The sequence below is a fragment of the Lutra lutra genome, chromosome 6, assembly GCF_902655055.1.
Source record: "Lutra lutra chromosome 6, mLutLut1.2, whole genome shotgun sequence".
NCBI classification, from domain to species: Eukaryota; Metazoa; Chordata; class Mammalia; order Carnivora; family Mustelidae; genus Lutra; species Lutra lutra.
Window position 1 is genome coordinate 130,160,576 of NC_062283.1, and position 20,188 is coordinate 130,180,763.

At 37.5% G+C, this 20,188-nt stretch overlaps 1 protein-coding gene across 3 annotated transcripts in view; it reads left to right on the plus strand.

Annotated features, from left to right (window-relative positions):
- Nucleotides 1-20,188, plus strand: part of AFG1L (AFG1 like ATPase) — a 231,639-nt gene that overhangs the window by 180,955 nt on the left and 30,496 nt on the right. For all 3 annotated transcript variants that reach the window (XR_007128171.1, XM_047734093.1, XM_047734092.1), the window contains 2 exons: nucleotides 16,191-16,261; nucleotides 16,518-16,618. Coding sequence is in view for 2 of the 3 variants with exons in the window: in XM_047734093.1 (XP_047590049.1) it covers nucleotides 16,191-16,261; nucleotides 16,518-16,618 (172 nt within the window). In the remaining variant the exon portion in view is untranslated. The remainder of the gene's footprint in view (nucleotides 1-16,190; nucleotides 16,262-16,517; nucleotides 16,619-20,188) is intronic.

The window sequence follows — 20,188 nt, forward strand, 5'->3', positions numbered from 1 at the left end:
TCCTTCACTTAGCATAATTTTTTAAGGATTCATATTATTATTGCCAAACAATATCTCATTAAATATACAACTTTTATTTGCAGTCAAATGCTCTACCACTGAGCTATACCCCCTAGAACTTTTATTTGTCCACTCATTAGCTGATGGACATTTGCGTTGTTTCTGCTTTTTGACTATTGTAAATAATGCTGCTGTGAACATTTGTGTACAAGTTTTTTTTTTTTTTGTGGACTTACATTTTTATTTCTCTTGTGTAGACCTAGAAGAGGAATTTCTGGGTGTGGTTAGTTCTACATTTAGTCTTTTGAAGAACTTCCAGACTGTTTTCCAAAGCAGCTGTACCATTTTATATCTCCATTAGTAGTGTATGATGGCTCCAGTTTCTTCACATCTGTGACATTGCTTGTCCTTACCTCTGTTATTGTAGCCTTAGTTTCCTAGAGATGTTGTTACAAAGTACCATGATCTGGGTGGCTTAAAACACCAGAAATGTATTGACTTGCAGTTCTGGAGGCAAAAAATCCAAAATCAAGTTTTCAGCAGGGCCTTGCCTCCTCTGAAACCTCTAGAGAGAATCTTGCCCTTACTTCTTCTCATTTCTGTTGTTTGTCATCAGTACGTGGTGTTCCTCGACTTGCAAATGAGTTGATCCAGTCTCGGCCTTTATTGTCGCACGGTCCTGCTCTGCGTCTCCTCATAAGGGTATTGATCATATGGGATTAAGTGCTCTCCCACTTTACCAGTTACATCTATAAAAACCCTATTTACAAATAAGGGCACATGTTGAGGTGCTTGGACTTAGGACTTCATATCTTTTGGGGGTAACAATCCAACCCAAATACAATCCTAGCGAATGTCAAATGGTATCTCATTATGGTTTCCATTTGCATTTCTCTGATGGGTAATGACATTGAGTATTGTTTCATTTGCTTGTTGACCCTTGTGTATCTTCTCAGGAGAAAAGTCTATTCAGATACTTCGCCCATTTAAAAATTGTGTCATTATTGGATCTTAAGCGTTCTTTATACATTCTAGATATAGATCCCCTGTCGTATATTTTCCATATTCTGTGGTTTATCTTTTTATTTTTGTTGGTGATGTCCTTTGAAGCAGCCAAGCTTTAATTTTGATGTTGTCCAATTTATTTTTTTCTTTCATTATCAAACTTTTGGTGTCCTATTTAAGAAACCATTATCTAATCCAAGGTTGTGAATATTTATACCTATGTTTTCATCTATAGTTTTACAGTTTTAGCTCTTATATTTAGGTATTTGATTAATTTTGAGGTAATTTTCCTATGTGATGTGATATAGTGGTCTATCTTCATTCTTTTGCATGTGGATATCTAGTAGTCCCAGCATCATTTGTTCAAAAGACTATTCTTTCTGTATTGAATTGTAGCAATACCATTGTTGAAAATTAATTGACTGTAAATATAAGGGTTTATTTCTGGTCTCAATTATATCCCATCAATCTGTTTGTCTATCTTTATGTCAGTGTCATCCTCTCTTGATTGCTATAGCTTTGTAGTAAGTTTTGAAATCAAAAAGTCTTCTTTTTTTTCTTCCCAAGATTGTTTGACTTATTCTGTATTCTTTGAATTTCCATAAGAATATTACAATCCTCTTGTCAATTTCTACAACACAAAGCCAGTTAGAATTTTTATAAGGATTGTATTGAATCTGTAAATCACATTGGGAAATACAGTATCAAACATTCTGATTCATCCACGTGAAGTATTTTACTAGTTTCTTAGGGCTACCATACAAAGTGCCACAAATTGAGTGTCTTGGAATAGCAGAAACTTGTTCTATCATTGTTCTTGAGGCTAGCAGTCCAAAATCAAGATGTTAGCAGGTTGGTTCCCACTGGGTACTCTGAAAGAGAATCTCTTCCATGCTTTTCCTGTAGCTTCTGGTGATTCCTCGGCTTGTAGGTGCATCACTCCAATCTCTGCCTCTATCTTCATATGCCATTCTCCCTATGTGTCTTTGTTTCTACATTTCCTCTTCATATAAGGATACCAGTCATTACATTAGAGACTATCCTAAAGTAGTATGACCTCATCTTGATTATATCTGCAAAGATCCTATTTCAAAATAAGGTCACATTCGCAAATATTGGAGGTTAGGTGTTTAACATTTTTGAGGACACAATTCAACCCTTAACAGCTATCTTTTAATTTATTTTGGTCTTTTGTAATTCCTTTCAACAGTGTTTTATAGTCTTCAAAAAAAGAAACTATTTTTGCATATTGATCTTGTAGCCTGCAACCTTGCTGACATTGTTTATTTGTTCTAATAGTTTCCTATAGTTCCTGATAGTTTCTAATTCCCTAGGTCTTTCTAAATATAAGAAAGATAATTTCTTCTGCAAATGGAGATAGTTTAGTCCTTCCTTTCCAGCCTGGATGCTTTTTTCCCTCCCCAATCTGGATGCTTTTTATACTTTCCTTGTCTGATTTACTTGCATAGAACATCTGGTACAATGCTAAATAGAAGTGGTATATTCCATTATAGAATGGACACCCTTGTCTTGTTTCTGACCTTAAGTAGGGAAGACTTTATTCTTTAACCATCAATTATGATGTTATCTCTGGGTTTTTCACAGATGCCTTTTATTATATTGGACTTTCCCTTCTATTGTTGGTTACTGAGTATTTTTATCATGAAAGAGTGATGGATTTGGACAAGTGCATTTTCTGTGTCTATTGAGATGATCATGTTTTTCTTGTCCATTCTATTGATAAGGTATATTTCATTAATTAATTTTTGGATTTTAAGTTATTTCTGGGATAAATCCCATTTGGTCATGGTATATAATCCTTTTAATATGTTGCTTGATTTCATTTGCTATTCTTTTGTTAAGGATTTTTGTGTTTATAGTCATGAGGGATTTCATGTCGTTGTCAGTTTTTGCTATCAAGGTAATACTTGCTTAATAGAATGAATTGGAGAGTGTTCCCTCTTCTATTTAGATTTTCTTGGTAGTTTGTATCTTTCTAGGAGCTTGTCCATTTCATTTAGGTGATCTAATTTGCTGGTATATAATTGTTAATTGTATTCCCTTATAATCTTTTTTATTTATAATATTCTCTCTGCCATTCCTGATTTTGATAATTTTTGTCTTCACTCTTTCTTCGTCTGTCTAGGTAAAGATTTGTCAATTTTGTTCACTTTTTCAAAGAACCAACTTTAAAAAATAATTTGCTGTTTTATTTTTCTATTCCCTATTTCATTGTTTTCCACTCCAATCTTTATTATTTCCCTCCTTCCACTTATTTTAGGTTTAGTTTTTCTTCTTTGTATAGAATCTGATGGTGGAAGGCTAGGTTATTGGTTTGAGATTTTTCTTCCTTTTAAATTTAATCAATTAATTTATTTATTTGAGAGCGAGAGAAAGAGAGTGAGAGAGAGCATGAGAGAGAGAGGTCAGAGAGAGAAGCAGACTCCCCGCAGAGCTGGGAGCCCGATGCGGGACTCCATCCTAGGACTCCGGGATCATGACCTAAGCCAAAGTTAGTTGCTTAACCAGCTGAGCCACTCGGACTTCCTTTCTTCTTTTTTTAAAAATGTAGGTATTCAAAGTTATACGTTTTCTTCTAAGCACTACTTTAACTGTGTCCCATAAGTTTTGGTTTGTTGTGTCTTCATTTTTGTTACCTGAAAATATTTTCTAATTTTCTTTTGTTTTCTTTCTTTTTTTTTTTTTTTAAAGATTTTGTTTATTTATTTGACAGACAGAGATCACAAGTAGGCAAAGAGGCAGGCAGAGAGAGAGAGAGGAGGAAGCAGGCTCCCTGCGGAGCAGAGAGCCCGATGTGGGGCTCGATCCCCAGCACGCCGGGATCATGACCTGAGCCGAAGGCAGAGGCTTTAACCCACTGAGCCACCCAGGCGCCCCTCTTTTGTTTTCTTTCTTTCTTTTACCTATTGGTCATTTAGGAGTATGTTTAATTTTCACATGTTTGTGAATTTCCAAAATAACTTTCTGGTATTAATTTCTAATTTCATTCCATTGTGATAAGGAACAGACTTCATATAATTTAATCCTTTTTAATTATTAAGGCTTGCTTTATGACCCTAGGATATGATCTTTCCTTGAGAATGTTCCATGAACACCTGGGTGGCTCAGTCGGTTAAGCCTCTGCCTTCAGCTCAGGTCATGATCTCAGGGTCCTAGGATCGAGTCCCGCATCAGGCTCTCTGCTCAGCAGGGAGCCTGCTTCCTCCTCCTCTCTCTCTGCCTGCCTCTCTGCCTACTTGTGATCTCTGTCTGTCAAATAAATAAATAAAAATAAAATCTTTTAAAAAGAGAGAACAAAGAAAAGAGAATGTTCCATGTACACTTGAGAATAATGTGTATTCTGCTATTATTGGGTGGAGTATTTATATAGATGTCTCTTAGGTCTAGTTAGTGTATAGTCCAAGTTTTATATGGCCTTTTGGTCTTTTGACCTAGTTGTTTAACCTTACTGAAAGTTGGGGGGTACCAGGCTGCCTCAGTTGGCAGACCATGTGACTCTTGATCTTTGGGTTGTAAGTTCAAACCCCACTTTGGGTATAGAGATTACTTAAAAATAAAATCATAAGAAAGAGTTGGATATCGAAGTCTCCAACTGTTATTGTTTCTGTCTTCATTTATGTCAGTTTTTGCCTCATGTATTTTGGGACTCTGTTGTTAGGGGCCTATGTTTGTAATTGCTATATTATCCTGATGGATTGAAACTTTATCATTATGAAATGTCCCTTTTAATCTCTAATCACATTTTTTATCTTAAAGTCTGTATTGTCTGATGTTAGTAGTGGTGGCTATTTGCGTTAATATGTCTTTCTTCTTGTCCTTTACTTTCAACCTAGTTGTATCTTGGACCCTGAAGGATATCTCCTATGGACAATGTATTGTTGGAGCTTGCTTTTTTATTCGGTCAAACAACCTCTGCTTTTTTTTTTTTTAAGATTTTAGTTATTTCTTTGAGACCAAGAGAGAATAAGAGAGAGCATAAGATAGCAGGGTGAGAGGCAGAGGAAGACACAGACTCCCCACTGAGCAGAGAGCCTGACGTAGAGCTCGATCCCAGGACCCTGGGGTCCTGACCTGAGCCAAAGACAGATGCTTAACCATTGACTGAGCCACAAGCGCCCTGGGCTCGATGGTGGAAAAGTATAGTTGGTTCTCAAATGCAGATGCACAGTATCTTTCTTATAAGAATGCCTATTGATAGTTTATGAATGAGTAAGGCACTGTGACATTACAAACTTACAATTTTACATTAATAAACAACAACTTTCTCTTTATATCTTGTAGGGCAGAGTCGGGTAGGCTGTTTATCATGTCTGTTAAAAATCACAAAATTGTATATTTGACCTAATTCAGGTGCACATTAAAAAATTTATTAATCCTGTCTTAACTTAGGGAGTACTGAATTAATAATTTCAAGAGTTTGAAGCTATTTGAAATACTGCCTAAGAATTCATAACAGCAGCCAAAGAAGTTCATCTTGTATGGACTTTACTCTCAGACTCCATCAGTCAGCTCAGCAGACCTTTTATCTTCCATTCCTTTATCGAACAGTCATTTGACAATAGCATATCACAGTGTTTATTTCCAGCAGGCCAGACAAGGACCAGAATAGAGCTGGCCCACCATTTCCCACTGAACACACTGACAAAGTATTCAGCAGCACGGCTCTAATCATCTAATAGGGTGTAAATAAGCTAATACCCAATATGTACGTGAGTAAATGATATGTGTGCTTATACATATAAAAGTACAGAATAAAGTTCTTAGATTTCCTTAGAATTCTTATTTCATCTTCAAATAGATCACATTTGAAATAAAGGTCATTTATAAATTTATAAATAAAGGTCAATCTTCACCATTATAAAAGCTGATCTGGCAAATGCCCAAGGTCTTTAGTTCCTTGCTGTGTACTTTTTTAACCATTAAAACTCCCTTGGCTTCTCTTTCCAAGGTGGATGGGACGATTCTCTTCTTCTGAAAAGGAGTCAGAGCTTCTTACTCTCTAGCCTCCTTCTCATTTTTATTTATTTATTTTCATAATCTTCAGTCCATTCTAGCTTTTTTAAAAGTTTATGAAAAGGAAATATTATTGTATCTACCAAGTTGTAATTCTGCATGTTCCACCACTGACTTACTAGGTGGGGGGTGGAAATGCTATATTTAGATTTGGTAGAAATTTTATATGGAGTTTGGGGCTGAAAAGAGGGAGTGAAGGTCTGGAATTTGAGAGCAAAAGGTGCTAGGTCCCACTTTCTGCATTATACACAGGTCAAGATTAATGGAACCAGGTAAGTTACTCTCCTGGTGACTGAGAACGGTGGGAAATTTAGAGATTGAAATAGATCTCTGAGCAGTCAATTAAGCCTTTGAATGATTGAGAAGATAAATAGTAGGACCAAATCCATTCTAACAACTGATTCCGTTATGTAAAACAAACCTACAGGATTTGAAATGCAACCAAGTCTGTTTTATATTAAGGCAAATATAAACCAACTTAATCTTAGACCTGCCTCCAGCCCCAGATTATGTTTGGTAAGAGCACAAAGAGCTGTACAGCATGAATGCACAAGGAATCAGTAGAGTGAGAGGGCTCCCTGCCAGGGCAGTTTGGCGCAAGAACTCTAAGAGGAAGGGGAAATTTCTCCCTCGTTGAATCAACTTTGGCTCTCTGGAATAGAGAACATGGAGAGAGAGGGACCAAGGAAAGCCAACCCTATTCTACTTGTTGATACCCTAACAAGCTGTTGATTTTAAAAAGGGGATAAAGGGGCAAAGTGTGGGTAGCATTCTGTTCCTCTGAGTCAATCCTAATGAAGTGGGAGGTTCTTGAAGAAATTAATTTCCATTTAAATTCATGTGTGACCCTCTTCTAGAAACCTCCACTTCTTTTGGGATTTTTGTTGAGAATTTCAAATGATCCAACAATAATAAGGTCTTTTTTTGGACATGTTCTATTTCTCCGTCTAAGTTTTGTGTTGAGTGCCTGATTTCAGCTATAGAAATTTTCTTAAAATTGGAATGACTGATTACTTTCCTCTCTGTTTACTAATTTAATATGGAGAAATAAAGCATGATTCTCATACTTCCAAAAGCAATCAGGCTTTTAATCCAGTGTACTGTACTCACAGGTTTCCTGTAGGAGTTGATGCCAAATTTCCTGGCAACGGAACAGTGGTTGATTCCAGGGCTTTTCTGACTTAAAGACACAGTGGTACTACTTAACAGAAAATAGAAACCTGCCCGTCCCCTGCAGTTTCTGAGCTTAGCAAAAAGAGACAGAAGCAGTGAAATGGGTGTATTTTACCAGGGCATTACAGAACAAAGAAAAATGGTCTGCACTCCACTTGGACCCCATCCCCTCCACCCCCCGAACAAAAACCATTTGGAAAGAGTGACTTTGCTTTTTCTTCAGAAATGACTTTAATTCTCTTACTTTTGATTATCAATGGGCAGATTTTCTGTTTCACATTTTATCCGCCCCAAACACTGCCACACAGTAGCACTGCACTGGTGGGGGAATGACCCAGAATCGAAGGAAGTCACTTAAATTCTTTATCCCTGCTCCATTGTAGGAGCTTATGTTTCTGTTCTCCTAGAGGCAAGGGGCTACTGTTCATAGCCTCTGAGCTTAATTCCTGTATTTTCTCCTGATCATACTGATGCTCCCCAAGGCACTCTTTCTTAAGATATGCCACTTTGTGGTTAACATTGAACTACACAACGCTGAACAGAACATTTTCTTCCTCGCTATGTGACATGATATTCTTGTAGCCCGGAAAGAAAGCTCTGAATTTAGCTTCCCTTCTACACTGAAAAAAAAAAACCCACTTAATTTAGCGCCGTCTTTAGGCTGCAGCTTTCTCATGCAACTGCTCTTGACTTCTAGTTAGGCTGGAATAATTTTAAATTATGTTTATAACTTAATAATCGCTGTTTGTATTTTGTATGATTGATATCCTTGAGTGTTTTCTGTACCTTTCATTTCTGAATATGCCTGTTGCCAACCGTGGGTCTTGTGTCCCAAACACTTGATTTTTCTTTAAAACCATCTGACCCTGGTCCTCCTTTGGAGCTTCACAGGCATGGTTGTATTTTTGAGTATAGATTTTTAGTATAAGGTAATGTTGCTGCCTTTTTTAATTGTTTCCCTGGAAAACTGACTAGTAGGGCCCTAGAGTCGTAGACTCATTCCCATTACTCCAGTTTTTCCTCCATTTTTAAATTCTTTTCCTATTTTGAGGTTAAAGTCATTTTCTCCAGCTGAAAATTTTGCAATAATGTTATGTTCTTGAAATTTCCTACTTAAAAATGTCAAGAGATCTTAGTGTTTTTAAGAGTGGTTTTTAAATTTTATGTCTATCATAATGGCATCTTACTAAGAAAATGCTTCTGGATTAACTGTTGTGTTAATTATATTTGTATTTTTGTGACCCATGCATTTCTAAAAATAATTTGAGGCAACTAACCTTAAAATCATTCTTAATATGTCCACTAAAATTACTAAAATGGAAGAAATGGAAAAAGGAAGTGTAGGCAAGGATGTGGAACAAGTAGAACTTTTTGTACATGCTGGTAAGAGAGTAAACTGCTACCACCACTTTGGAAAATTGTTTGGCAGTATTTACTAAGCTGAACGTTGGTATACCCTATGAGCAGTAATTCGGCTCCTAGTTATACACCCAACAGACATGTATACAAAAGTTTACTAAAAGGCATGTGCTAGGATGTTCACATAGCCCTATGCATAGTAACCCTGAATTGTAAACTACGGAAGGGCTCATTATTTTTTTTTAAACATTTTATTTATTTATTTGACAGAGATCACAAGTAGGCAGAGAGGCAGGCAGAGGCGGGGGGGGGGGGAAGCAGGCTCCCCGCTGAGCAGAGCCCGATGTGGGGCTCGATTCCAGGACCCTGGGATCATGACCTGAGCCGAAGGCAGAGGCTTTAACCCACTGAGCCACCCAGGCGCCCCAAGGCTCATTATTAAGGACTGAATTATATTCCCTCAAAATTCATAGGTGAAGTCCAAATCCCCAGTGAGACTGTGTTTGGGGATAGGGCCTTTGGGTAGATAGTAGTGAGTAAACAAAGCCAGACACATGTTAATAAGGGAAATGAGTTTATATAAAGCAGTATGTACCCTAATGCCCAACTTGAAAATGATTTAGGATACACACTTAATGATTTGATCAATGTCAATGCCAAATGACATTTTCCTGTATCTGGAATAGTTGTCAACCAGCAGAGATCAGGACTATCTGATATGATAATTATGCTGTGTGTTTTAAAAACCTTTAATTTGAAAAATAACTTTTCTATATTAAATATTGGAGGTACTTAAATTTTAAAATAATTTTATCTTGCATTTATTTTGTGTTAATGTTAATATGTTATGTTATGTTAGTAATGTTAATATTTACTACTATCAAAAATGTATCTGGTAGAGATCATTTTTATCTTATTGAAATATATCACAATATACATAGTACAGAAATACATGTCATAGTATATTGATTTGTAATAGTGATGAGCCATGAATTTATTTTTATGCCTTTTTTTCCATAGAAAACTGCTGAAGCTTTTAGTATAACCCCGTAATAGAAAAGTGATTCACTGTTTATTAGTATTGTGATATACAGAATAACTTATGATTTCAGGAATTTTCAAGATTAGTATCTTCCGGGACTTTGGAAACAATTGTGGGGATTCCCCTGGATTTCCCACCTGTGTGGTTACCCCCAGCCGGCCTTTGGTTCTTCAAGCCAGGACTGCAGGTTTTCTGTTGGAGTTGGAGATGCCCTGAGCAGTCCTGACTTGATTGACTTCAGTCTGAAAGCTGTAAAATGGGTAATTCACCCCGTTTTTCCCTTCTCTCAAGTGTCCACTCTCTTCAGTTCTGTTCACTGCCCAGTGCCTTCAGGTCACCTGTTTTTGTATTTTGTCTGTTCGTAACAGCTGCCATAGGCAGGAGGGCCAATGGCAGGTAGAGCTTATTAGGTCCTACTAGACCCAGAACTCTTCTCCCTATTCTGAGAGAGCCCAACCCACCTAGTATCTTATGAAGAAGGCTGGATGGGAAATAGCTTTTTCTGAGAATTCACCTGCCCAAAAATGTCTTTATTTTGCTCGTTTGATAGTTTGACCTGGCATGGTTAGTTTGACGATAACTTCCCTTTAGAAAATTTAGACGCTTACCGTTCTCTTTGTGCTTCCATTATTACAGATGCAAAGTTTCATGAGCATGGATACAAATCAGTTTCTTGACCTTTTATATCTAACCTGTTATTCCTCTTGAAGCTTCTAGGATATTCTTTCTTTATTCCTGGTTTCTTAAGTTTCCTGCTAATATGCCTTGGAATGGAACCTTTTCTCCCATTCTTTGTCGTGGGTGTCCCCTGGACTCCTTCACTGTAGATATTCATGCTCTTCAGTTCTAGGCAACTTAGAAAAATTGATTTTAGAATTTAATTAATTAAATTAATTAAGTTAATCTTAGAATTTAATTTTTTCATTGCTGCTCCTTTTATTTTTTTTCTCCATAGTCTTTGGAGCTTCTCCTGGTTAGATTTTGGACCTTCTGGATGTATTTTCTCATTCTTCTATTTTCCCTTCTGTTTTCTAGTTTTTGTTCTTTTTGTTCTATTTTCTGAAAGATTACTTCAACTTTTTATTCTAATACTTTTCCTGAATTTATTTAACAGTCATATTTAGAGCTCTCTCTTACGCACTAATTGTTCTTTTAGTTTATAGCACGTAATATCTTCTTCTCTTTAGGTGTATTAGAGTGTATTTGTCTTTGTTTCCTCCAAGATCCTCTTTTTCTACCCTTTTTCATCCTTATTTTATATCTTACGGGCTTTCCTTAAATTCCTAGAGATAGTTGGTTATCCATTCACAAGATTGAAGCATTAAAAAGCTGATTAGAAGTTCCGTGTGCATGGATAGGGTTTTGCTGATGGGTAGGCTTCAATGGAGAGTGGTAGATGGTGTGGCAGGTCAGATTTTCCATTGAAGAGACCCCAGATGTCAGTATCTGCAAGTCTTTCTTTGGGCTATTCAGAGTCCTCCAGAGTGTTTCCTTCAATCTTTCTACTTCCTACGGTAGAACTTTGGCTGGTAGGGTTCTGGGTACTGAAGAGGGAGGGACTGTTGGTTTCACTATTTATTTAATATGTAGGATTTCAGTATGGTATCTCTCCCCCTTTCTTCATTGTTAAAATTGACCCAGATGATGAACTTACCAGTTTCAGCTGGAGTGGGGGAGGTGTTCAGGACTCTTGCTGTCCAAGTAAGGGCAGGGCATCAAAAGAACTGCCTTTGTCTTATTTTCCAGTGAACCCCCCCATTTCCAGCCTGTCCCCCCTCACCTGTAACTTCAAGTATATCTAGCAGTGCTAAACCTTTGGAGGATTTTTAGTGAGAACTGACTTGCTTCATGTTGGCTTAGCACCCCACCTGCCACCTTCTGATTTCTCAATCTACCAAGGTTCTGCTCATCCAATTAAAGACAACAATGCCAGATTCTTTTTTTTTTTTTTTCAGACTCCCCTAATCTTTCCAGGTGACTTGTATAGAGAACCCTTTCCTCCCATCACTTGTCTTTGGGGGAAGGTAAATCACCCTCTTCTCTCCTAAGGGGAAGGCACTTATGTCAATATATAGATCATCTAAACATAAAATCAACAAGGAAACAGTGGCTTCAAATGACACCCTGGACCAGATGAATCTAATGGATATATTCGGAACATTCCATCCTAAAACAGCAGATACACATTCTTTTCAAGTGCACGTGGAACATTCTCCAGAATAGATCACATATTAGGTGATCAAAACAAGCCTCAAAAATTTCAAAAAGGTTGAAGTCATACCATGCATCTTTTCTGACCACGACACTATGGAACTAGAAATCAACCTGAAGAAAAAGTCCTAAGGGGAAGAAGGGGAGAGAAAGGCTCTTATCACAGACACTAGACATAAAGACTCCTGATTCCTTTTCTCCTTTTAGGAAGACAGTGTGGTATGGTAAAGAGGAGGGGCTGGTGAAGGAGAAGGGTGTGGCATTTGGAATAGGGCTGGTTCTCTTCATGATTTAACCATAGGGGCAGGAGTCTGGATCCAGCCATTAGTGGCACACTCGTGCCTCTCTTTAGAAACTTGGGGCCACTAAGCACTTCTAGCCATCAACTTTGGACCTTAACTGCAGTTCCAGGACAAGAGGGAAGAGTCGTACTCAAAAACTGCATAATGTTTCATTGTGTGAGTATATTCAAATGTACTTCTTAGTCCCCATTGTGGGACATAGGGTTTTTTTTTTCCTCACTTTTTTGATGTTAGAAGTGTCACAACGAACATCCTTGTAGTTGTTAACCATTGTTATTTCCATAGGTAAAATCCTTATGAGCGGAACAGCTGGGTGATGTGGTATGCATGTTTTAAATGTTTTTGTCACATATTATTCGGTTGCCCTGAAATCTTGTACCGATTTTATACCCCTCCCAGTAGTATGTGAAGAGGCTCTCTTTTCCCCTTAAGTATGCTTGGTCTAGATTTTCCTCATCTCTGCCAGTTTAGATAAAAGAATAGTATTGCATGATTTTACTTTGCATTTGTTATCACTAGTGAATGAATGGTTTTACATGATGGCTTCTTGGCCATCAAGCTATTTTTATTTTTATTTTTTTTTCATCGAGCTATTTTTAAATGCAGTTTTTCTTTTCAGAACCTTTGTCAGTTTTTCTATTTGTGTTATTAACATTGTATTAATTTTTAATACATTGATAATAAATGCCATACATGTTGCTACTGTTTGATATGCCTATATATTTTATTTATAATACTTTGTTGTACAGCAATTTAAAAATTTTCTATATTCAGATCTTAGATAAGTGAGGGCTTAATTCTCTGAGTCTCAGTTTTCTCTTCTGTAAAAATGGGATAATAGCAAATACTGCGTGGGAAGGCGGGGTGATATAGGTGAACTGTTGCATACTAGTTGCTTATATAATACAGCTTTTTGTTAATCCCTGTGTGACACAGGGAAATCGTTCAGAATCATCTACATTTTTAAGTAGAATTACAAAACGTACTCAAAGATGTTTAAACCAGATACAAACCTGGATAATGAGTAAAAATCTGAATCTTTTAAGCTAATATGGACAGGTAAATTTTAATTTCTCCTTTCACTTTCCTAATTCTCATCCTTCAGAAAAGTTCATGAGCTCTGATTAATGCGTCCCCTTAAGTAGGGAAATCTGTCTGAGTAGAGTATGAAAAGTCTAGTGTTTTCTTGTGAAGTATCGGTTAAGGGATTATGAATAAGTTCATTTCTTGTAAGGATTTCTTTCACAGCATCCTCATCTTATCTCATGTCAATACAGAGATATAGTTAATAAAATCAAGACACATACTAGCCCCTCCCACTTTTAAGACAATATGAAGCTGAGGTTTCTGCCCTTCAACTGGTCAATAGAACTTACTCCCAGAGGTCAAGTACAATTTGGCTTAGATGGATAACAGACTGTTCAGTTGTAGGTTACATAAACTACTTTTGCAAATATTTCTTTTTAGTCCATTTAACACCAGTAAAAATTTTTATTTTGAATCTTGTAACTTCTGGGTAACTTTTTATGATAATTTAATAGAATTTTATTTATTTATCTATTTCTTTTTGAGAGAGAGTGTGCGCTGGTGGAGGGGCAGAGGAAGAGAGAAAGAGAATCTTTTTTTTTTTTAAGATTTTATTTTTTTATTTGTTTGTCGGCAGGAGAGTACACAGGCAGGCAGAGTGGCAGGCAGAGGCAGAGGGAGAAGCAGGCTTCCCCGCCATGCAGCGAGCCCAATGTGAGACTCGATCCCAGGACACTGGGATCATGACCCGAGCCGAAGGCAGCCGCTTAACTGACTGAGCCACCCAGGTGTCCCAAGAAAGAGAATCTTAAGCAGACTCAATGCTCAGTGTAGAGCTCCACATGGGGCTCAAACTCATGATCCTGAGATCATGACCTGAGCCGAAACCCAGTCAGATGCTAGATCGACTGAGCCACCCAGAGGCCCCATTTAGAATTTTTTACTATAGTAAAATAATTAGGCCATTTCACATATAATCTCACTATAAGTGAAATCATATATAGTAATTACATAGATGATGTAGAAGGTGTGGCCTGACTGAAGTCTTGTGAGCCACATTTTAATTTTATAGTATATTAGAGCACGGTGTAAAGGGGAAATCACCATTGAGGATGTTCGTAAGCTTTTGTTTGTTCACCAAATATGCTTTTAGAAATATAACTGTGTTCTGTCTTAGTTATTTTTCAGAATTCATTTCTCCCCCTCTGTCGGGTAACATGCCTATCTGAAGGAGAAGTTAACTTTCTGAAAGCCAGCAGATAACCTGGGTGGCTGACTTTGCTCCTTCTGTTTTATATCCCTTAAAAATTTTAGTACCTTTGGTTCTCCAATAGGTGTGTATGTTTACACCACCATTACAAGGTGGAAACAATTTCAAATAAATTCTCAAGAATAATACTGGCGAAGCCACGTAAACATACATGTGCTTGGGATGGCCCTGACATTTACATTGGCTTGTGTGATTTCTTTGTACCTTTAAAATTGTTTTTTGTCTAGGGTGCCTGGGTGGCTCAGTGGGTTAAAGCCTCTGCCTTCAGCTCGGGTCATGATCTCAGGGTCCTGGGATAGAGCCCTGAGTTGGGCTCTCTGCTCAGCAGGGAGCCTGCTCCCCCCACCCCACCCTTGCCCTCTGCCTGCCTCTCTGCCTACTTGTGATCTCTGTCTGTCAAATACATAAATAAAATCTTTTAAAAAATTGTTTTTTTGTCTCTATGATCACTTTCTGTAGTGTCATTTTATTATTGTAATACTACCCTATTCAAATGTCATACAAGGCTTTCCCTAAGTCAAATAGAATTTCCCCTGCAAAGTTAACCATTGCAGATGATGTTTTTAAGATTCTTTGAGGTGGAATGGTTATCACTTGGAAGGTGACATTTCCAAACCCTTCATAGTGACAGTGTGCTATTCTGCATTTTAAATGCATTTGCTGTACAACAGTTGAAGAATTAGGTGCTTGTGTGTTAAATGCATGCCACCTGATAATTATCTCAAGGGAGAAATGAGTTTGGTTTTGTTTGAACTTAAAGAAAAAATGATTTGTCATCTTGGTTTTCAAAAAGACTTCATTAAGGTGAATGTCCAGAATTGAGTTTATTAGCTTCCACCCCTAGATATGAGTGATTTGTATTTCAAAATTAAGCATATTGGCAGGTCATCATTTTAAAGTTTGTATGTAAAGTTGAAGAAAACTTACATTTACATTTGAAGTTCTTTTTTAACAGCATTTATTTCTTCTGCCAGTTATTTTATTTTATTGACAGTTAATTTACAAACCCCTTTTGAAAAAAAAGTGATAGGAAGAAAGGGCATAGTGTTATCACATTAGTATTTGTGGGTTCCCTAAGCCATATGGTGATTTGTAATTAGAATACAAAGGATTCTTTGATGAGGCTAACTTTGTAGGAGCTGCAGCGGTAGGCATTGGAGAAGGAGAGAGTTTTCCTGAATTTCTGACGAGGACACTTTGGAAAGAAACTGTGTGGTCTATAATTGTCCCTGTACTCTAAGTCCGATAAAGTTATTGATGTGCAGATCAACTCGGTATTTCGAAACTGGTAATTTAATTCTGGATGTTTGATCCTCTCAGTCAGTGGCTTGACTTGATTTTTTTTTTTTTTAAGCAGCTTCAATATTTAATTTCACATGTACCCTCTCAGTAGAGATTTCAAAGGATACTTTGCTGGATGCTTGACTGCCTTGTCTATTTGCTCTTGTTTTGCATGCAAGAGAGAGCCAGAAGCCTTTCTTCTCATTGTGTACACATAGTATTAATGGATTTACTCTGCCTGTATCGTCTCATTACTGGAAACAGCCAGAAGCACAGAAGTCTTTCAGTGTATGCAAATAAGGCCGAATCATCTACCTGAGAGTTAATATTCTCTGCTTTTAAGTGTATTCGAAATCTAATGTTTGTATTTAGAGCATAACATCCTGTTCTCTTTTTTTATGGGCAAAAAGCTAAGCAGGCTGAGACAGCTGTTTGATGTGGCTTGGAGTGTTATTAATTTCATATTCTATTATTCTTTTCACTGTAGCACAAGTGAAGCTGATGTGGAGGCTGTCATGGATAAGTTGTTTGATGAGCTGGCTCAGAAACAAAATGATTGTACGTAAGTTAATTTCTCTTGAAAGAGAATACATTTAGAACACAATGCCCAATCTCCACTGACCAATTAATAAGTTCCATTGCTGTATATGGGTTGATGCCACGCTCAAGTGGCAGTCATTGTATCAGCATTTTGTCTAATTTATGTGTTGAATCATGTGCTATTATTCATCAAGCTATGCATTTCCTATCTGTAAGAGATGAATTTTATAGTAATTATCCAGACAAGATTGAGTCTTTGTTCATGTTCCCATAGTAACTAGACCAAGGATTCTAAAAGTGCAAGGCAGAGAGCTGCGGCTGAATAAAGCCTGTGGAACTGTTGCCGACTGCACATTTGAAGAGCTGTGTGAGAGAGTAAGTATCCAGACACGTCCAGACTCATTGGCCTTTTCACATGTTAAAATACTTCATATTTTCCTCTCTGCCTGTTTCACATTTTAAAAGACTGTTCACAGACTCGGAACTCATTTAACAGTCTCATGAAGGGAAATACTCGTCCGTATATGTCATGTGCCTTTTATGGGCCTTGGCTCGAAATTTGCACTTAGAAGGATGCTAAAGCAAAACTGGAAATACAGAGAGGACTGTCAACTGTTGCTGGAAGCAGAACAGAAACCAGTTTGAGGGATGTTTTGTGAAAGTCACACAGAAGAGAATTAAGTTTTTTTTAAACTGAGGGGAGGTTAGTATGTGGGGCAAGGAAAACGAAGTAATACTACCATGATCCAAGAAAGTACGATGTGAGAGAATTTCTAGCCCTAGTACTCATTGCCCACCTGTGATTGCCATTTCTGATCTATTTGGGCAACAAAGTGAATTTCTGTAACCGTGACATCTGTATTATATAATAATATACTCAACAGAGGAAAGAAATATATATAACGTGCACATTCATATAAATGAGAAAGACCTTGTTGCAAATTCAGTATTGATATGAATTCTTTTTTTTTTTTTAAAGATTTTATTTATTTATTTCACAGACAGAGATCACAAGTAGGCAGAGAGGCAGGCAGAGAGAAAGGGGAAACAGGCTCCCTGCCAAGCAGAGAGCCTGATGCGGGGCTTGATCCCAGGACCCTGGGATCATGACCTGAGCTGAAGGCAGAGGCTTTAACCCACTGAGCCACCCAGGCACCCCGAATTCTGTCTTTTAAAAGCTCTGGGATTCTCGTTACTCAGTGGATATTCAACATATTTATTGACTGTAAATCTTGAGACAAACCCAAATTAAATATAACTTTTAGGGCGCCTGGGTGGCTCAGTGGGTTAAAGCCTCTGTCTTCAGCTCAGGTCATGATCCCAGGGTCCTGGGATCGAGCCCTGCATCGGGCTCTCTGCTCTTCGGGGAGCCTGCTTCCTCCTCTCTCTCTGCCTGCCTCTCTGCCTACTTGTGATCTCTGTCTGTCAAATAAATAAATAAAATCTTTAGAAAAAAAATATATATAACTTTTAGCGTAATTTCTTAATCGTCCTGTAAGTGGTCTCTGACTTATCTCAGTTTTTAAGATAACTAAAAAAGAATCATTTTTCAGTGAGGGGGAAGAGAAAGTCTTTATTTATAACTACCAGCCATTTTGTGAGTACTTTTCTCAAAAGCTAATGACTTACTTACTTAGAACTAGTTTAGATTTGTAATCTTTAAACCAGAGAGATGAATCCAGTCTGCAGTTGTTGTTAGAGAAATAAAGCTCTTCAGATCGATAAGGTTTAAGATCAACTAAGATCCTCTGACAGGGCAAAAATGTCATCCCTGGTAGTAGGGAAATTCATCCTGGGTAATAGGGACTCTTGTCAAGGTCCCAGTAACCTATCATCTCTATTTGAAATTCTGCTAAGGCTTCCACTTAAGTTTTACTTACTTTGCTTGAGAAATAAACTTGAGAAAAATCTTGTGTATTGAAAAGATGAAGCTCCTCTTTCTTCCATGGAAGGGGACCTTGTGAGGAAAGGGGAAGGATAGACCTGTTGTATCTTGGGCGAAGATGGTCTCTTGGAGCAGACACTGAGTATTTTTTATTTTTTATGTGTTTATTATTTCAGGAGACACTTAACTGTTAGGAAAAGACCACTACTCAGGGGCCCAGATCTTCATAGCCTACTCTGGGAAGGTGGTGGGGAAGAAGATTGTTACAGAGAATTCTTTTTCCTTTATTTACAAAGTTTCAGAACAATTAAATAAATTCAGGCAAAAGGTTGCTAGTGTATATTTTACCTTTTTAAATCAAATTATGGTATAGGTCAATCAAAAGATTTTATTCTACCCTTTTTATATAATTCTCAGGGCCCATGTGAAGCAGGGTGGGTCCAGATATGTGTGTTGAAATTTTACATTTAAAGGCATGTGTCCTGAATTCCTTCTCACGCCATTCTAACTGCATCCTGCAAATTGGCCTTGAAAGGCAACTAAAAGACTAGAGTTTGTAGGGAGGATTCAGGGCCGGTTGAACAGGTGGATAAGATAACTCTCAAGATGTCTTTCAACACCAAGGTTATGAATGTTTAACTTAAGGGTTGATGAGGACTGTGAGGATGAAAAGAGAGGATAGAAAGATTTAAGGATAATTTTTGACATTGGATTCACATCCTCCCTCTAAGGATCTGACCCATTGTCTACTAAACTCTTCTTCATCTCGCTTCTGCCATACCTGTCCCCTATGCTTTAGCCAGGCCCACTGCCTTATTTGGACATGGTGTTGCCCAAGCTCAGCGTATTTGGGAAACTGGCACACACAGATGGGCAATGCTGCAGGCATGGTTTTGCTGCTGGGAAGGTCAAGGGCCAGGGAGATTCCTGGGCTGCCTCAGTTCTGGTGATTAATGCCCTTATTCCCTGATGCTAATCACCACTGTTGGCATCCAGACACCATCAGCCTTGACTCTTGGCCAAATAGTAGAGATAAAAGCTATTCATCCTTTAGTATTGACTGAGAGTGTACCAAGCACGGGACACAAACCAGAAGTAGTTCCCAACCGGTGGTTTCATTTGGAATACGTGAAAAGAAATAAAACATAAAATAGAGATGGAGAAGCAAAATGTTTTTTAACAATTCCCCGAGAGATACTGTTAGATACATTTATGTCTAACACATATGAACTATTTTGATATAATCATTATTAATGGAAAAAAATTAAGGCCAAACCAAAACACATATCTGATGGATCTCCATTCCTTGAATACTAATAACCAAAGAAGAAAAAAACTAATAAACAAGAAGTTGACAGTGAACATGTGTATACCCATGCATATGCATCAACTGATACATTTCTCTGCTTAGACTTTTTACAAACACACCTGGCTACCTGTCATTATTTTTAAGACACAAATAACAAACTACTCTTGCAAATAGTTACTTGTGAGCACAGTTATCAGTTGAGGAAACAATTTTCTGCAGGTGTAAAAATTACATTTTTCAATAAGGAAAATTTAGGTATAGTCAGTTTACTCATTAAGCCTTTAGAATTCGGTTTTGGCTCACTTTCTTTGAACAGTGTTCTTTCATTTTTGGTCTACAAAAACTTAACCCTAAAGCAAGTGGTTCTCAAACTGTTTGGTTTCAGAACCCCTTCACACTCTTAAAAATTATTGAGGAACCCAAAGAGCTTTTGTTTATGTAGGTTATCCCTCTTAATATTTACTCTATGTATTAGAAATTAAAACTGAAAAAATTTTTAAGTATTTATAATTGATTTAAAATAATGATAAAACCCATTCTATTCCTCCTATCAAATTAGCATAAATATCACTTTTGAGAAAAATATTTTCCAAAGTGAAAATAATTCATTAAGAAGAGTGACATTAGGGGCGCCTTGGTGGCTCAGTGGGTTAAACCTCTGCCTTCGCTCAGGTCATGATCCCAGGGTTTTGGGATCGAGCCCCGCATTGGGCTCTCTGCTCAGCAGGGAGCCTGCTTCTCTTCCTCTCTC